This window comes from Thunnus thynnus, chromosome 9 (assembly GCF_963924715.1).
Source record: "Thunnus thynnus chromosome 9, fThuThy2.1, whole genome shotgun sequence".
NCBI classification, from domain to species: domain Eukaryota; kingdom Metazoa; phylum Chordata; class Actinopteri; order Scombriformes; family Scombridae; genus Thunnus; species Thunnus thynnus.
In genome coordinates, this window is record NC_089525.1 from 3,230,442 (window position 1) to 3,246,876 (window position 16,435).

A 16,435-nucleotide genomic window follows, 5' to 3' on the forward strand; every position below is an offset into this window, starting at 1 on the left:
ATTTCTTCCCTACATGTTACACAGTGTGCTGTCTCTGTGTTATGGGTGTATAAATAGGTAGAGGTCTGTCTGCAATGAGGCGATGAGTAAAGTTTTAGCTCAGTAGTCAGTGCAGTTGTCTATGATCTGAGAGACTCCCGTTTGAGACCTGGTGTGGGGACCTCCTTCATGAACACTTATTGTAACACTTTAATTTTAAAATTAGAAGTGTAATAAAAACAAAAATAGTATTTTTAAGCCTCTTTCCACTTTTATTCAAATACAAATCCAAATAATTTTGCTGCCTCAACAAATACAGATACAAATACAAATACTGGGCCCTCTGCACATCCCTAGTACACACACACACACACAAACTACTGATCCACACTGCACTGTAGAGGGTGTGTACATGTATGCAACAACTCACATCCTCCACTGACAAGACACACACATGCATGCATACACACACGTTTGTGCAGCTATCCTTGTTTGGACATTGCATTGACTTCCATTCATTGTGGACAGCCTAACGCAAACCCTAACCTTAACCTAACCTCAATTCACACCTTACCCATAACTTTAACCAGGAGCTCAGAAATGACATTTTGCCTCACTAGGACCTGGCTTTGGTCCCAATGAGGACTACTGGTCTTGACAAGGTCGGTGTTAATACTGGAAAAGGTCCCAATGAGGTAACAAAAACATGCACACGAAACTATTTGAAAAATATGAATCAACATTGTCTTATTGTCATGATGTCAGACAATAGTGTTGATAGATAGATAGATAGATAGATAAATAGACAGATAGATAGATAGATAGATAGATAGATAGATAGATAGATAGATAGATAGATAGATAGATAGATTAAAAAAGCCTGTTTGATACTTAGTGTATTTAGGTAACGTAATGTTAGCTGGAGCCAGTAGAGGGCAGTGTGGTCTAAGGAGGGGTACTAATTGCTGTGTCACATAAAACTACACTAAACTGAGTGCATTGATACATTATACACATATAGTATGACAGCCTTACTTTAAAGACATGATTATTACTGTTGTGTTTTATATATGCAGCATAATAGTTAGTAGGTTTCTGGAATGAATTGAATTTAATCTGAGTTCAATAGTCAAAGCTACTTGATGCAGGACAAGAATCCCTCTTTATTTTAATAAAAATATTGGATTTTACATTAAAGCCTTATGGCAAAACTCATACAGAATACATCATACAGAATCTAAAAAAAACAGTGTACAGTATAGCAGGACGGTTTTAATGCATGTAAAAACTAATGGTCAACAATCTGAATTCAAGTGTTTACTGTCATGACAAAAAAAGAGAACGTGATAAAGACTGACAGGATGCCACTCCCCCCCTCCTCTTGGGGAAAATGCTCATTGGGGCAGGTCCGTTATTTCACAGCAAACTCCGTCGTGAAATAAGCATATTTAAAGGTAAATGCTCTGCTAACATGCACTTGTATTCTGAAATCAATAAAAAACACCTTGTTGAAATAGGTCAGTGGCAGCACTTTAATTCGGCTCATATATAATCTGTTAGAAAGCATTTATACGAAGGTATTTCAATAAAATGTATCAATGCTGCCCGCCGTCTGGTTTTTAATGGATTTGTTGGCGCAATGTTGGGGCCCAGTTTTAATTGTATGTACTTATATGCAGTGTGTGCAAGAAGTGATGAAGACTCTTAAATGTCCGTTCATCATATTCCAGTGTGACATTTCCTCTCCTAAGAGTCAACATTAATCCAGATGAGTAATGTAGTTTGGCAAGAAGGAGAGAACGGGGTTTGGTTTGGAGGCGGAGTTTTCTAGTTGAAGTTAACAGAACTCAGGAGTTTTCCTCAGAGAAGAGCAGTGTGTTAAACTTCTTCAGGGAAAAGTGGAGGAAAAGGGTAAGCCATTAGATCACTAATGTAAAGTGAAGATTTGACTCTAACGTGTTAACGCTGAGGCTCCGGATAATCCCCGGTGATTTAACGTTACCGTTACTGTCAGTAAGAATGCTTGCTTGGCAAAATCAACACAGACGGATGTTTTTATCACGAGTTTGAGCAGCTGTGACCCCTGAACAACTGCTAACAGCTAAAACAGATGAAGACAGTTTATCTACGCAAACTGCTACGTTGATTTCTGCAAAATCTGGTAGGAAAGATTACAAATTATTTGCGAGTTTTCTCACGTAAGACAGTTTAATGTGTTCTTCTGTTTTGGTTCAACATCTACAACGATTACACTTCTCAAATCGGCTGCCTGTCACTTTATATTTAACAGTAATAGTATTATATCTCTTTAATAATACTCAAAAGCGATTTGCAAAAGTTGAATATGTGCCCTTTGAGATCAAAAATTGATAGGATGGTAAATTGACCGAAAAATGAGTGGAGTTCGGTTTTGTTGTCTGTTTTAGGATATTTTTGCACAAGTCAACAAGGTGGATGGATCATGCTGATATTTTGGTGGATGTTTTTCCGCCACACTGCAAACAATTTTCATGACTTTTTGCCACAGCAAGTAGCTCTTGGCTTATGCTTTTGTCACCAGACTGAGACATATTTTTGCTTTCTCAATAATATGTTGCAAACCTGAAAAAGGAGAAGTGAACTCAGATTGTCTAACATATGGAGAAATCTGTCCAGATGCTGACATGAATTGCACAGCTCAGGGTGGCAAAAAGGGGCAAAAAAAAAAAAAAAGTGTCAGTTTGGCTGTTACTGACCTGCTTTAGTCTTCAAATATTTTTGCTATCATCAATTGGCAGACCTAAACCAAAGTGTTCTTGAAATAACCTTTTCTACATTGCAATTTATAAAGTTATATAAAGAAACTGTTAGGCTTTGAAACAACATTGAATTTAAATGGACACTTCATGTTCTTCCCTCTGAGGTGAGCTGAGGTAGGACGTGGTCCTTTCCTTTCGTGGAGCCTGCTGTCATGGCGAGGTACCTGAAATATTTCACCACTGTGGGTGATGATCAGCCCGTTCAGTTGGATGAAGAAGAGCTGCACCAGGCCAGCGAGGAGCTGGGTCCAGCTACCGGACAGTTTCCAGCAACGTTGACCTTCAGGGAATCTCTGAAAAGGCTCTACAGCTCTGAGCGGTTCCAGGTACGTTCTTTATGCACCTGTTGGTAGAGAACTGTCACAGAACCATTACCCAACTTAATAAAGTGTCAGAAAATAGTGAAAAAGCAAACATCACAACTTCCCACAGGCCAAGGTGATGTCATCAAAGAGCTTGTTTTGTTGCAGTAGTCCAAATCCCAAAGACAGTCAATTAGCCGTCAATCCTCACATCGAGAAGCTGGAACCAATGAATGTTTGGCATTTTTGCTTGTTTCATTGATGAATCTTAAAATAGCTGCTGTAAGAAAGGCACCATCTAGTGATTCTCTAACTTTGCTTTCAGGTGGTGGTGGTGATTCTGGTCATCCTGGATGCCTTGTTTGTGCTGGCGGAGCTGCTTATAGATTTGTCAGTTATCAATTTGAAACATGGTCACGTTGTTCCTGAGGTGAGACAAAGATTTATCCACTTACTGCAAGAAACCTCACTTATTATTATCAAGACCTTTTTATATGACTTATTGTTCTTCGTAGGTGCTTCACTACCTGAGCCTGGCCGTTCTCACATTCTTCATGGTGGAGCTGGCTGGGAAGCTGTTTGCTTATCGCCTGGAGTTCTTCCAGCACAAGTTCGAGGTGTTTGATGCTGTGATTGTGGTGGTGTCCTTCGTGTTGGACGTGGCCTTCATCTTCCATGAGGACGCTTTTGCTGGGATGAATCTCCTCATCCTGCTGCGACTCTGGAGGGTTGCCAGAATTATCAACGGTAACATTCATTGCTTAAAAGTGTGCACAGGGTGCAGACAGTATAACAGGAACACCTGTGCAACCAGATGCATTTCTAAATATTACCTGTATGAGTGAATATCCTATTAATATAAAACTATACTTAAAAGTGTTCCTGGTACTTTGTCCACTAGTTGGTCACCTGTTGTGTCAAACTGGTCTATTATATGTCACAAGCTTTAGACCAAAGCAAGGCAAGTCCGTGGAGCATTCAGGAGAATGATTAACAAGTTTCATATCAAGTATACAGTCATTAATAGTCCTGGTATTTCTCTAAGTAGACAGATACTGTGACTAATTCATATTTACAATCACACTAGAGGTGTGGCTCTAAGGGGTGGTAATGTCAGACAGTCGGTCCACCACTTTGCTCCACATTGAAATATCTTAAAATCCCCCTCAGTCCTTCAGTTGGACGATTTCTCTGTGCAGAATGATGTGTGTGCAGAGTTTGTTTCAACATTTGTACGTATGAGCATGATTTGTGGCATCACAACCAGTTTGGAGGCAACTGCCACAAGTGTGATGTAGAAACTTGAAGCTTCCTGTGCATAAACACTGAGAATGGACTTTACAGTGAAGTAGCAGACATCTTTTGTCCAACAACTCAACCTTTGAAAGGAAAAATATTTGCATATTCATATTCTGTTTTCTTTTTTTTTTTGGTAATTTTATGTAATTCATGTTGGGTATTTAAATTGGACAGATAGACAGATTAGAAACTATAGACCTGCAGGCACTGACGCAAATGATCAGTCAGAGAGCTCATTTCAGCAGGGTTTTCTAATGATATACCATGTCTTTACTTTATTTGATGTTTGTTTAAAGATACCCTCCACACATATTTTAAGATTTATGTACTCTACTATATAATATAATTATATATAATTTGTGTCTAACATAGTTTTTCCACAAAAAAGTTAAATTATCTTGTTAAAATCCTTAAAATAAATTTCCTTCTCCCTTGTTAAAAATCCCAAAGTCTATAAATATGCAAATATATTTAATCTCAAAAGTTTAACTGCTGGACAAAAGTTGTCTCCTACTTCACTGTAAAGTCCATTTACAGTGTTTGTGCACTGGAGGCTTTAAGTTCACATCACACTTGTGTAAGTTGAATACTGATTGGCTTCTAAACTATTTGTGATGTAACAAATCCTGCTCGTAGGCCTGCCTCTTAAAACTGAATTTTCAATGAGCTCAGAGAAACTTTCCACTTTCAGCAAATGAATGTGAAAAAAACTCACACATACATCATTCTGCACAGTGATGCTCAAACATCCAACTGAAGGAACAAGAAGAAAAGCATGTTTTTGAGTGGAGGGGGACTTTTAGACATCCCCTGAGTTTACAAGAAAAAGGTACATCTCAGAGAGAAAAGAAAAGAGCGAAGTCAGTATAATAATTGTAACATCTAGATCTATGGTTGACCATGTCTGAATGTGTTGCAGGGATCCTGGTGTCGGTGAAGACCCGTGCACATCAGCAGATCCACAAGCTGAAGCAGAGCTACGACCACCTTGTCCAAAGAGTCACAGAGCTGCAGGAGCGCAATGATAAACTGGTACTTCCTTCCATCTTCTTATGGAATTAGACAAAGGTCAAAGGTCCAGATTTACTGAGATGGTGTAGTGAGGAACGTTTTTGCTCCAGATATGTGGGCAGAGATTGAGATATTGAGGAATTATGACAACGTTGTAATCAAAGTAATTGTTGAGATCTTGGAATGCAGCGACGTTGCTAAAGATAACCTGCCTGTGTAGTGTGTAAATCTTAAAATGTGCACCATGACTCAAGTCCAACAACAAGTTCGACTCTTCTCTGTCTGCATCTGTTCTAGGAACAAGAGAACCAGAAACTTCAAGCCCTCCTCAAGAAGCACGGCATAGACTTCTGAATCAACAAGCTAACTATTGTGGAGCTACTGTTCAATATGATTTATATCATGTACCTTTCTGTACCATTTGTTTTAAATTTCAGACTGTACATTCCATGATAATCCTGTATTGTAGACCTTATTTGAAGGTTCCTTCTACTTGTTTGCATAACCCCAGGTATACTTACTGCAGAGAAATTATCTTTTTTTATATTTGTTATGTAGCAGTCGATCCATATCCAGGTTTGCCGTTATTGTAGTGATGGAAACCAGTTAATTTATCACATGAATTTCAAATATTTAGACGTTACTGGGCAGAACTGCATAGAGCTATAAGGTCATGGCCTTTATTTGCTTGTAAATAACTGAAACCTTCTTGACTGATAATGTGTACATAAAACTAAATTGACATCTTGCTGAGTGACTGTATGTTGTGTAAAAAATGAGATTTTAATAAATGAAGTGATTTCATTTATTAAAAAAAACATTTGTTAAATAAAACTTATTTACATTATTCACATTATTCACACAGTATTCCATAGATTAATCACACAGTCTGTGATCTGTATGGTAAATGTCAGCCTACACAGGTGAGTGGAACCTGTCAGGACTGTTATGTAGTGTGCATCACACAAAAGGGAAGAAGAAGTCAAACGGAAGTTTGGCGTTGATGGTGGGTGCAGCTCTGAAACCAGGAAGAGCAGCAGCAGACACCGGTACGAAGGCCACGGAGCTCCTGATTGATAGAAGGCTGCTGCCTCCAGTCAGCAGGGCCTGTGGCAGAACAGACAGTCAGACACGGTACAGATGGTTAGACCACTTCTAGATGTCGGTCTTGAGCTCTGAGTTACAATATAAAGAAACCTGCATGTCTTTTGTTTGTTCTTAAGGCCTCAGTATGCTTCAAACAAAGTGCTTATCCCACCCTTTCCAACAGTGGAATTGTTTTGTTTCACTGCTCTCATCAGCCTGGTTTCCAGCAGCAGCAGGCAGCTGTTTCCAGTGAAAAAGCTCTGATAAAGACATTGTGCACTTCCTGCTCAGCGCCAAACAGCAGCAGTTTGTTTGAAGCATACTGAGGCCTTTAACCTCCAGAGTCCTGCCACAGTAACTGTTCGTCTTACCAGACTGGTGGTGTTGGTTTGGATTACTTCTTTGATGCTCACAACCTGAGCTTGGGGATTCACCAAGGATCCATATTTGGTCCATTCAATTTCTAAATGCAGCGACAATGGGATGTTGCAACTCTGTCCTTCCTGTAAATCACAAACATACTGTTGTATTGTAGCCTCACAGTGTGGTGCATGTATTATATATTTGCTTGCTTGTTATCGACTGTAGTAACGCATATGAGTTGATATTAATATCAAGTCTAAATAAGTAGGATGCAATATATTTGAAACTTCTAAGCCTGTCAGGTTTCAATACCATCAAATGGCTTGTGACACCTGTATTCTAAGCCAATGTTTTGTGACAAATGTTTTTACGAGATTTTCAATATTATTATGAACAAAAATTCCATAAACTACGTAACTTTTCTGTCAACGTTCAGCAGTATCTTAACTGATTCACTATCTATGATATCTAAATATCCAGCATCTCACACTGGGCCTGTATTTATATAACTGCTAAAAGTAACATTTTGGACTCAAGTCAAACTTATGTCACATGACTTGCAGGCAAGACTGACTGTATGGACTCCAATTTTCACTGAAAAATTTGAGATGTTATTGTAGTTTGGACTTGAAATAGGTGTGGGGCTTACTTGCTTATTTGACTTGGCTTGAACTTCTGCAATCAGATTCAGGATTTGACTTGAGACCTCTCTATCTTGGTTGGTATTTTATCAGTGCTTACCCCTGGATTAAAGCTGTTCTTGATGGGCACCCAGTCAAATGGATTGTCTAATGCAGAGTTTCCAAATGCAGCCACATACTGGGGATAGTTTGGTCCTCGCAGAACATCCAGAAGCACCTGGGAAACCAGGGAGCAGTTGGCAGCATCCTCCAGTCTGCAAGGACAAGACAAGTCACCATCACATATTTCTTAACGACACAGAGTACCAGTAACCTGGAACGTGATGTGTTGAGTGTGAGGATGTCGTGCCTTAATGTGCAGCCAGACACAGAGTCCAGACCAAACAGGACAGGGGAGCGCTGATGTGGACCCTGCAGACAGTCCTGGTCCTCAGCACTGTGGAGAAGAGAAAGCGTGCCTCTGGGGTCAACGCTTCTCACGATCCCAGTGAAGACGTTAAGGACAAATGCTGGGACATGTAGCACATCAGACCATCATTAAACACTGTTAAAGTACCCTTCACTCCCCTGCTACTGCTGCCTAATTAATATCTTACTATTCATATTGGTTCATACTGTTTATGAATCAGGGTGAGAGAATTCCATCTTACAGACAGGTAAAGGATATTCTGCTATTCTTTGTCCCGACACAAGAGGCAGACCCACCACATAACCTGGATTTCCACTGTGGTGGACAGCCACCTCCTCACCATCCTGCTATACAACAGACACATAACTTTCATTAAGTCTCAAGAATCAAACCATTTCCTGTATATCATTTTTCTTTCGACCACAGCTTTACTTTTACATTTACAGCACTTCTATCTTACTCAAAGTGTGGAGGGATTTTTTTCAACACTCACACTGAACAAAGAGTGAAAGGTTAACAAACTTAAACTGAAGCTAATGGTCTTTGCTGCTCTATTAAGAATCTCCATTGTCCAGACATGGGATATACTGTATTGAGCACATTATGAAGGTTTTTACAGAACTGCACTCTGGCATGAAGAAAGCACTTAACTCAAGGTACTAACTTACTAGCTTTTTCTGAAGCTTTCAACCATATCTCACAGTCTTGATTCGACAGCAACTGACAACTGAGAAAACCTCTATCCGTCTGTCTGTCTGTCTGTCTATCGGCTAAGGACTGTGAGATGCAGTTGAAAGCACCAGAAAAAGGCCAAGAATGAACTGTGACACCCAATTATTAGTAATATTTAAGACTTTCTACATGGTTGTATATGTATATGTAAAAGAAAAATATAAATTTAGAAAAAAGTAACTCTTTTTTCCATTATACATAAAAAATTGCCCGTTGAGTGACACTACCTGGACAAATGTAATATGAAACTCCTGTTCGAGGGGCAGTGTTGTTTCCCGGACAAATCCAAGCACCAGAGACGCCATCACACTCACTATCTGACCAGCTGGGCTGAACTTCATCACATACACAACCTGAGAGGACAGAATGTTTGATTGGTCCAACAATGACTTCTTTTATTTGCAAAACTTGTCATTACGTGTTGTTGTGATAACATGTCCACAATCTAAGCTATACTTTTAGTGTAGTATTGTTCAAATAGTCATGTGTGGGCTCACCTTCAGCACCACATTAGCACAGATGGTTGGATTAAGGAGATCAGGGTTGAAGTTTTCTCCTCCGCTGATATTCAGCTCAGTCTGAGTCCCGTCTAGAGACTGCAGGACGACTGAAGCCACCTGCACAGGAACAACCTGCAGCAACACCACCACACCACATATAATCCACCACAGTGCTCATTATGCCTGTTTTTATTATTGGCATCATTGTTATGGATATGATGTTATTATAGAGAGAAATAAAGCACATATTCATTGAAAGGTTTGCACAGGTTTACAACAATAACATATGTGACATAAATAAAAGCAGACAAAGCAGAGCATTTCATCTCTCCACTATGCTGTGAAGAATAGTAAGTGAGAGTGATGTTAAGTGTGATGTGTTGTCAGTGTCAGTGTGACAATAAGTGATAACTTCCTCCTTCTTGGGAACTGAGCATAAAGTTGAGAGAAAAGTCATTTTCCTGTCTTTGCATTGCTACAGTTAACCTCAAAGTGTCTGTGCTAACTTGTTTCACTATGTGGTAAGTTGAAAGACGATGTGTTTTTGGGGTCTGACTATTCTTCTTGCAAACGCAACAGTATCTTGCTAAATTTCCTGGTTAGGTGGAGACTGTGATAAAGTTTTTTGTAGAGTCAGGGTCTCTGGCACAACTTCACCTACTTCCAAGGTGCACGGAGAAGGAAAAGAAGTCTAGAAGTCGCGTCAGTCAACTAATAAAGTTGTTCCTCATACTACAAGTGTTGCTGGAGTTCTCATCTTTCAATAAAGTTCTTTGACAGAGACTTTTATGCAGCTACCTGATTGTTCAATAGTATTTAATTGCACTTTCATATTCTAAAACTTCCTCCTAGCAGAGTTTCAACACATCAACACTGAGCTGGATGACATTATGGGATTTGGAGGCTCTATTCTGCATCAAAACTTAATCTAGGGAAGTACGTTTTAATATGAAAAACTTTAACTGGTTATATATTGTATATACAGCTGATATTTGCACTAAAAGAAATATATTATTTTGCACTACATGTACTTTATGAAGTTTGTCATGAATTTGTGCCATTTAACTTCTGATTCTTTGAATTGATCATTTTGGTGGGCATGTGATCACTTCTTCAGTGTACATATATAGTGATTGTTGTTTTAAGACAAGGCAGAGGACTGTAGAGCTACAACAAATTATTATTTTCATTAAGGATTCATCTGACGATTATTATTTCAATTAACTGATCAATCATTTGACAGAAAATAGTCAAATAAATGGCCAACACATTTCATCCACAAGATATTGGCTTTTCAATCAATCTGGAATCTGGTATTTTGGGGATTTTTGTTTGAAACACAACTTAAATTACTTGATTATCAAAATTGTTGTCAGCAAACGTTCTGTTGATGAATGAGTGTGAATGAATGAATGAAAGAATTAATTAATTAATTAACTGACTCAACATTTCAGAGTTAATACACAAAAAGTAGGCATACTCACTGCAGCATCTTTATTCTTCCCCTGTAGAATGGAAGAGATAGTAGTAATTTAACATATTTAAATTTACATCAACTGATCCTCTTTTTGTAAAGTCCAGATTCAGAAAGGATGGTTGAGGAAAAGTGAACTCACCAAAAAGTAAATGACAACACTTAAAAGAGTGCTCAAGCTGTTTAGTATTGCACTTGCATAAAGTTAGTGAACTCATAAAACTCATACTGTATGTACCTTAAACATCCCTCAATGATAATGTTTGAGAGTGGACTTTTATTTGGATGCACAATGTGAGGCAGAGGAAAGGTGAGACTCACAGCAAAGAGCTGGATGTTAGTGTAGGTGTCCATGCTGAGGGCCGGCAGAGTGCTGCAGTCCTGCTCCAGGACCACACGTCGGGAACACCGGCTGCTCTGCTCCTTCAGGAACGCTGGGGACACGAGCAGGAGAAACACCACTCATAACAAAGAAATATACTAATTTACCATGTTTGAGATAAGAAATTACATGGAAATAAGATGACAGAAAAAGCTTTTTTTTTACAAAATTGTCTATGTCTATTCCCTTAACTTGTCATGCTTCAGTCTTAAAATCAATTTAAAAACAGCACTCTTAACAAGCTGTAGGTATGAGAGAGATACTTAACTGATGCAGAGTAAAAAAATGTTATAATTATAAATAATCTTAATGTGATTAAATGAAGTCATGGAGGGTTATGTTTCTGAAGAAGCATGCTGTATACAGTTGTGCTCATAAGTCTACATACCCTGGCAGAATCTGTAAGATATGTACCATTCATGGTGTCTATAGTTGTGACCATAAAGTTCAATTTTGGTCTCATCACTCCAAATAACTTTGTTCCAGAAGTTTTGAGGCTTGTGTTGTTGCTGTTTGGCATATTGTTAGCAGGCTGTTTTGTGGTGTTGGCACACTAACGGCTTTCTTCTGGCAACTTGACCGTGCAGCCCATTTTTGTTCAAGTACCTCCTTATTGTTCAGCTTGAACTTTCAGCTGAAGTTGCATGTGGGTTTTTCTTTGCAACCTGAACTATTTTTCTGGCAATTGTGGCTGAAATCTTTGTTGTTCTACCTGACTGTGGCTTGGTATCGACAGAACTCTTCATTTTCCACTTCTTTATCAGAGTTTGAACACTACTGATTGGCGTTTTCAAATTTTTGGATATCTTTTTATATCCTTTTACTGGTTTATAAAGTTCAGCTCCCTTTTCTTGCAGGTCCTTTGACAGTTCTTTTGCTTTCCTCATGGCTCAGTATCCAGTAAAGTCAGAGCAGCCCTGGATAAAATGTGCAGGGTCTCTAAAGAGCTGAGAAACACATTGACTATTTATACACAGACATTAATTAAAATCAAACAAGTCACAGGTGTGGACACTTACCCTTCATAGCCATTTAAACCTGTGTGTGTCAACGTGTGTGTATATTATCAGGTCAAACATTCAAGGGTATGTTAACTTTTGATCAGGACCATTTTGGTGATTTCAGTTATAATTATGATGTAAAAAGGGAAAATACAATTATGTGAAAATAAATGGCTTCACCTGACTACTATCATTAAATAAAACAAAAGTTTTCAGCATGATCAGTCATATTTTCCAAAATATGGCCGATATTTCACAAATTCTACCAGGGTATGTAAACTTATGAGCACAACTGTACCTCTGATGCTACAGAGAGTAAACCAGCCTTGACTGTGTTTTACTTTTATTGTGTTGCACCTTGGACCATGTGTCATATGACAGCCATCATGTCACATGTTCCTGAGTAACCTCTGCAGCTATTATCATAAACATAACACTCTTAACTGACTGGCTGAGAGTTCTAACACTGTTGAAGTGTTGTCATAGTGTTTTAGATTTACTGCTGTGCTTCGCGACTTTTTATTATAGTAATTCATTAGAGTTACTAAACAGAAGGTCAACTTCTGTTTACATGAAGCATTTGGACTCTTCTTGTGATTACTTGTGATACATTGGAGATGTGGGTAGTGGTTCAGAGGTCCAGTCAGGCTAAGTTAGCGTAGCTTTTAAAATCATTTGTGATCTCACTGCAGTATATACTTCAAGTTAAGGCATTAAAGGAACAATACATGACTTTTGAATAAGACATTCTTTCTCCTTTTTCAAATGAAAAGTTACATTTGTAAGCAATTAAACACTGTTGCTTAATTCAATACACTCAGGGGTATCACTGCTACAGCCTCACTTGTTGTGGTGTGACCGCTAGCTTATGGTGGCTAATGTTAGCAAACTTTAGATACTGTTGTGTAACTAACATTACAGAATCAGTTTGCTGACTTTATGATTCTTTTCTAGTTGTAATACTGTTTTAGCATTTACCATTGACTCATAATTTGTGTCAGTTTCACAATTCAGCATAGTTTCACATTAATGTGAGCAGTAGCTACCTGCAGGACTGGTGTCCATACAGTCAGCAGTAACACCGGGAGCTGGCAGCCAGAAGATCCCTCTCTGTCCACTCTGTCCTGCTGTCACCATCACGTCTCCATACTGAAACCACACAGCATCAACAGAGGATGAACATATACTAATCTGATGAAAAGTAGGTCACTACAAACAACCAGTTTGAGAGAAACAGACAGAGATTATTAACAGAGACTTGCCTGGTATCCAGATGAGGCCCGGAGCTCTGCAGTAGACACCTGACCACTGATTACCTCTGAGCCGAAAATAAAGCTGGTAAATTGTTTAAAGAGCGAGTCAAAGTTTCCGTCAGTTGGAAGAGCAGGCGATGGATGAGATAATCCATCAACACCTAGACAGAGCAAATTGTTAGCAACTGAGACACACTTGGAGATGGAGAAATAGGTATCATAATGTACATGGCTCCATAGGGCTTGTGTTCCGTATCAGCCTAAAATTACAATGAACTTAAATATATACTAATTGAGCAACTGGTGTAAGTAGAGCTGCAATGATTAATCCGTCAACAGAAAATTAATCATTAGCTATTTTGATAATCAAATAATCGTTTTAGTCATTTTTGAAGCAAGAATGCCAAACATTTGCTGGTTGCAGCTTCTTGAATGTGAGGATGTAATCCAAATAAATACTCTTGATGACTTACGGTTCTGTGAATGAATGCAGAAGATGTCATAATTTGATTCCTTCTGGACAGACGACTGTAGCTCCGAGTATCCATCTATTGTACTCCTTAAAGAGTAGGACGCCACATCACGGCTGCACAGCTGCTTGTTGCCGCTGGAAACACACAAGCAGTTCTTGTTGAAGATCTCCTCCAGTCATGTTTTGTGACATATAAAAATGATCTGCTTTGAATAATATTTATGTCTGACATGTTTTTTTGTTTGTTTTTTACAAAAATAACTGAGATTTAAGGTGAGCACAGAGAAACTTTCCTCCTTCAGCAGATGAATAAAACAATCTCTGTACATACATCATTCTGCACAGAGAACAACATCCAACTGAAGGAACAAGAAAAACACATTTCTGAGTGGAGGAGGACTTTAAACAAAATAATAGACACATGGGATGAACCTTTACATACTGCAGATATTTCTTATCTCCATTTACAAACCTGTATGAAACATTAAATTGAATGCTCATATTTGCACTGATACACAATGGAAACAGAAGGTCATCAACATAGTAGTTTCGTGATGTGCATGTTAATCATAGAGTTGTATTGTTTAAACATCACTTAATTGGGGACTTTAAAAGTGAACTCTAGATTTATATGAATTGACTGTAAATTCCCAACAGCAGAGAGAACCAGACCTTTCTGTCAAACAGGCCTGCATGTGTCTGTTCCTCCATTCTGCCTTTCAGACTGCTGCTAAACTACTAGCAATGAAACTCAATATTTTCTACACAGATTTCACATTAAAAGCCTTGCACAGACTCAAATGGTATAATCCCTACCTCTACTGGAAGGCTTTTAATTTGAAATGTCAGCAATGTCTGGATGTATTTTATTCACCTTTAGTGACGGTGACTTAACCATGTTTGGAAAAACAGCAGGCTAAAAGGGAATAGAGCTTTAAACTTTAACTTTCAGTATGGCATGACTCTGTTATTGGAAATGTACAGTATGCTGAATTTACAAAGTGAGCTTTTTAAGTAAAAGTGAATCCACCTCTCCTCATTATTGTTTTTTCCAGGGCTTCATCAAAAACCAGCCTTTATTTGTTTGTGCTCAGCCATTATTTGAATCGGCAGCTTTTATTTGAGCGTTTGCAGTAAAAATCAGTGTTTTCTTACTGTACAAACGCTTTCAGGCTCCACGATACTTATGAATCATTGGGACAGATGTTTATTAAAGACACTGTAGTCTATGATCTTACTTCTTCACACTTTTATTACTTCTTCACTACTACTCAAGGATTAGCTGTATCTCTGCTGCTGAACTGCAGTGACTGGAAACAGTTCAGCTGGCAGACTTACCTGACAGTGCGCACTGAGCAGCTGGTGAACAGAGCCACCTCCTCACTACACTCTCTGTCACAGCAGCAGTTGATGTCACACACATCCTTGTGCTCGTCACAGGGACACAACCTGGCAACTGACACACACACACACACACACACACACACAGATGTGTTTATATTATATGTAAATAGCATATATTAGATGTACAGATTGTGCATGTGTGTGTTCTCTTTTTCTATGAAATATTTTATGATGCTATGCAAAAAGAAAAAGGGTATTATATTTGCTTAACTGGCAACAGATGAACACACGTTTGTGGGACTATATAGTCTATGTCTGGCCCCCACAGTAGCTAACTTACATTTTGACCGGTGAAGAGCCGAAGAGGAAGAGCAGACGTTCTATACGCTTCAGTTTCTATAATAAAGTTATAGAGTTTTAACCAAAGACGTAGCTACAAGTGGAACTTACCGTTCGTGACGGGTGTGAGCAGGTGGCCGGAGGCAGGCAGCGGTTCGGCGGGGACGGTCGGCCAGAGCGGGTACTCGGTGCTGCTGTAGCCTGGTGTTGGGGTCGTAGAGTCAGGCTGTGCTGTTGTAGAACTATCCGTTACGTCGTATGTGAAGGTCTGGTCAGGAAACACAGTCGTATTCAAAGTGTAGTTTGTTGTATTTTCGTCGGCAGTGACGGCAGTAAACAAGAGAAATAAACAGAACAGGTTTAAAGCAGACCAAACTACAACAGTTGAGGCCGACATTTCTGTTTAATGGCGTTGCTATGGTTCCTTTTCTTCTTCGTCTATTCTCATGGCGGGTTACTGCCGCTAATGGAGACTTACCGCCACCTGCTGTTTATGTAAAGAATTACTTAAATTCTCTGTCATGAAGCACAGTAGACGAAATGTCAGTGTTTATATATTAATTTGTTATTTTTGTTTAGTTGTGAGAACAAACAAGAATTACATTTTAAGGTGTCAGTTACCCTCAAAGAACAAAAAACTTTTCTCTCTCAAAACTGGCATTAAATGCAGATATCCGGTTTTGCGTGTGAAGGTTTTGACACATCAACCTGCTTAACTTTTGCCACCACCCAAATATAATAGAATAAATCATTTTTTTTAAATTATTATTATTATAGTGGCTACATGATGAAAACAAGACCACTGTAGATCGACCGCACATTGGACCGCACATCGGTCTGCCTCAGGGTCAAATAATCAAAGGTTTTTATACAAATTTTAAATAACATATAACCAATACCAGATAAACCCATTCTCGAAAAAAAAATAGTTAGTAGTAAATTAATTAGTAAATTAAAAAGATATAATAAGATGAAATTTTAAAAAAAACACTCAAAAAAGCAAAGAAAACAAGGGGAAAACAAAATAAAATAGAGTAAAGGAAACCATTC

At 38.6% G+C, this 16,435-nt stretch overlaps 2 protein-coding genes across 5 annotated transcripts; one reads left to right on the forward strand and one right to left on the reverse strand.

The window, feature by feature from the left end:
- Positions 1 to 1,353: 1,353 nt before the first annotated feature.
- hvcn1 (hydrogen voltage-gated channel 1) lies at positions 1,354 to 6,245 on the forward strand. Of its 3 annotated transcripts, none has more exons than XM_067598537.1 (6): positions 1,354 to 1,433; positions 2,882 to 3,103; positions 3,405 to 3,509; positions 3,595 to 3,826; positions 5,298 to 5,410; positions 5,687 to 6,245. In XM_067598537.1, exons 2-6 carry the CDS (start codon positions 2,930 to 2,932, stop codon positions 5,741 to 5,743), a joined length of 681 nt encoding a protein of 226 aa, XP_067454638.1. In that variant the 5' UTR covers positions 1,354 to 1,433; positions 2,882 to 2,929; the 3' UTR covers positions 5,744 to 6,245. The 3 variants fall into 3 exon arrangements, with proteins under 3 accessions (XP_067454638.1, XP_067454636.1, XP_067454637.1); XM_067598535.1 differs by lacking the exon at positions 1,354 to 1,433 and adding an exon at positions 1,671 to 1,890; XM_067598536.1 differs by lacking the exon at positions 1,354 to 1,433 and adding an exon at positions 1,897 to 2,140.
- Positions 6,181 to 15,823, reverse strand: tctn1 (tectonic family member 1). 2 transcript variants are annotated; one of them, XM_067598534.1, is made up of 14 exons: positions 15,497 to 15,823; positions 15,041 to 15,158; positions 13,704 to 13,837; positions 13,240 to 13,391; positions 13,024 to 13,126; positions 10,916 to 11,028; positions 10,605 to 10,625; positions 9,118 to 9,252; positions 8,848 to 8,973; positions 8,147 to 8,232; positions 7,829 to 7,966; positions 7,580 to 7,733; positions 6,847 to 6,978; positions 6,181 to 6,496 (listed from the first exon to the last, which is right to left on the reverse strand). In XM_067598534.1, the coding sequence occupies exons 1-14, from the start codon at positions 15,780 to 15,782 to the stop codon at positions 6,350 to 6,352; spliced, it is 1,845 nt and encodes a 614-aa protein (XP_067454635.1). In that variant the 5' UTR covers positions 15,783 to 15,823; the 3' UTR covers positions 6,181 to 6,349. The 2 variants fall into 2 exon arrangements, with proteins under 2 accessions (XP_067454635.1, XP_067454634.1); XM_067598533.1 differs by having other exon boundaries at positions 8,147 to 8,235.
- Positions 15,824 to 16,435: the final 612 nt, after the last annotated feature.

Excerpts from the sequence above, each read along its gene's own strand:
- hvcn1 (XM_067598537.1), top strand. The coding sequence starts at position 2,930 with ATGGCGAGGTACCTGAAATATTTCACCACTGTGGGTGATGATCAGCCC. Across the intron at positions 3,104-3,404 it reads ACAGCTCTGAGCGGTTCCAG|GTGGTGGTGGTGATTCTGGT; the intron begins GTACGTTCTTTA and ends CTTTGCTTTCAG. Across the intron at positions 3,510-3,594 it reads ATGGTCACGTTGTTCCTGAG|GTGCTTCACTACCTGAGCCT; the intron begins GTGAGACAAAGA and ends TGTTCTTCGTAG.
- tctn1 (XM_067598533.1), bottom strand. The coding sequence starts at position 15,782 with ATGTCGGCCTCAACTGTTGTAGTTTGGTCTGCTTTAAACCTGTTCTGT. Across the intron at positions 11,029-13,023 it reads TATGGACACCAGTCCTGCAG|CGTTCCTGAAGGAGCAGAGC; the intron begins GTAGCTACTGCT and ends TCGTGTCCCCAG. Across the intron at positions 6,979-7,579 it reads AGAACAGCTTTAATCCAGGG|GAAGGACAGAGTTGCAACAT; the intron begins GTAAGCACTGAT and ends TGTGATTTACAG.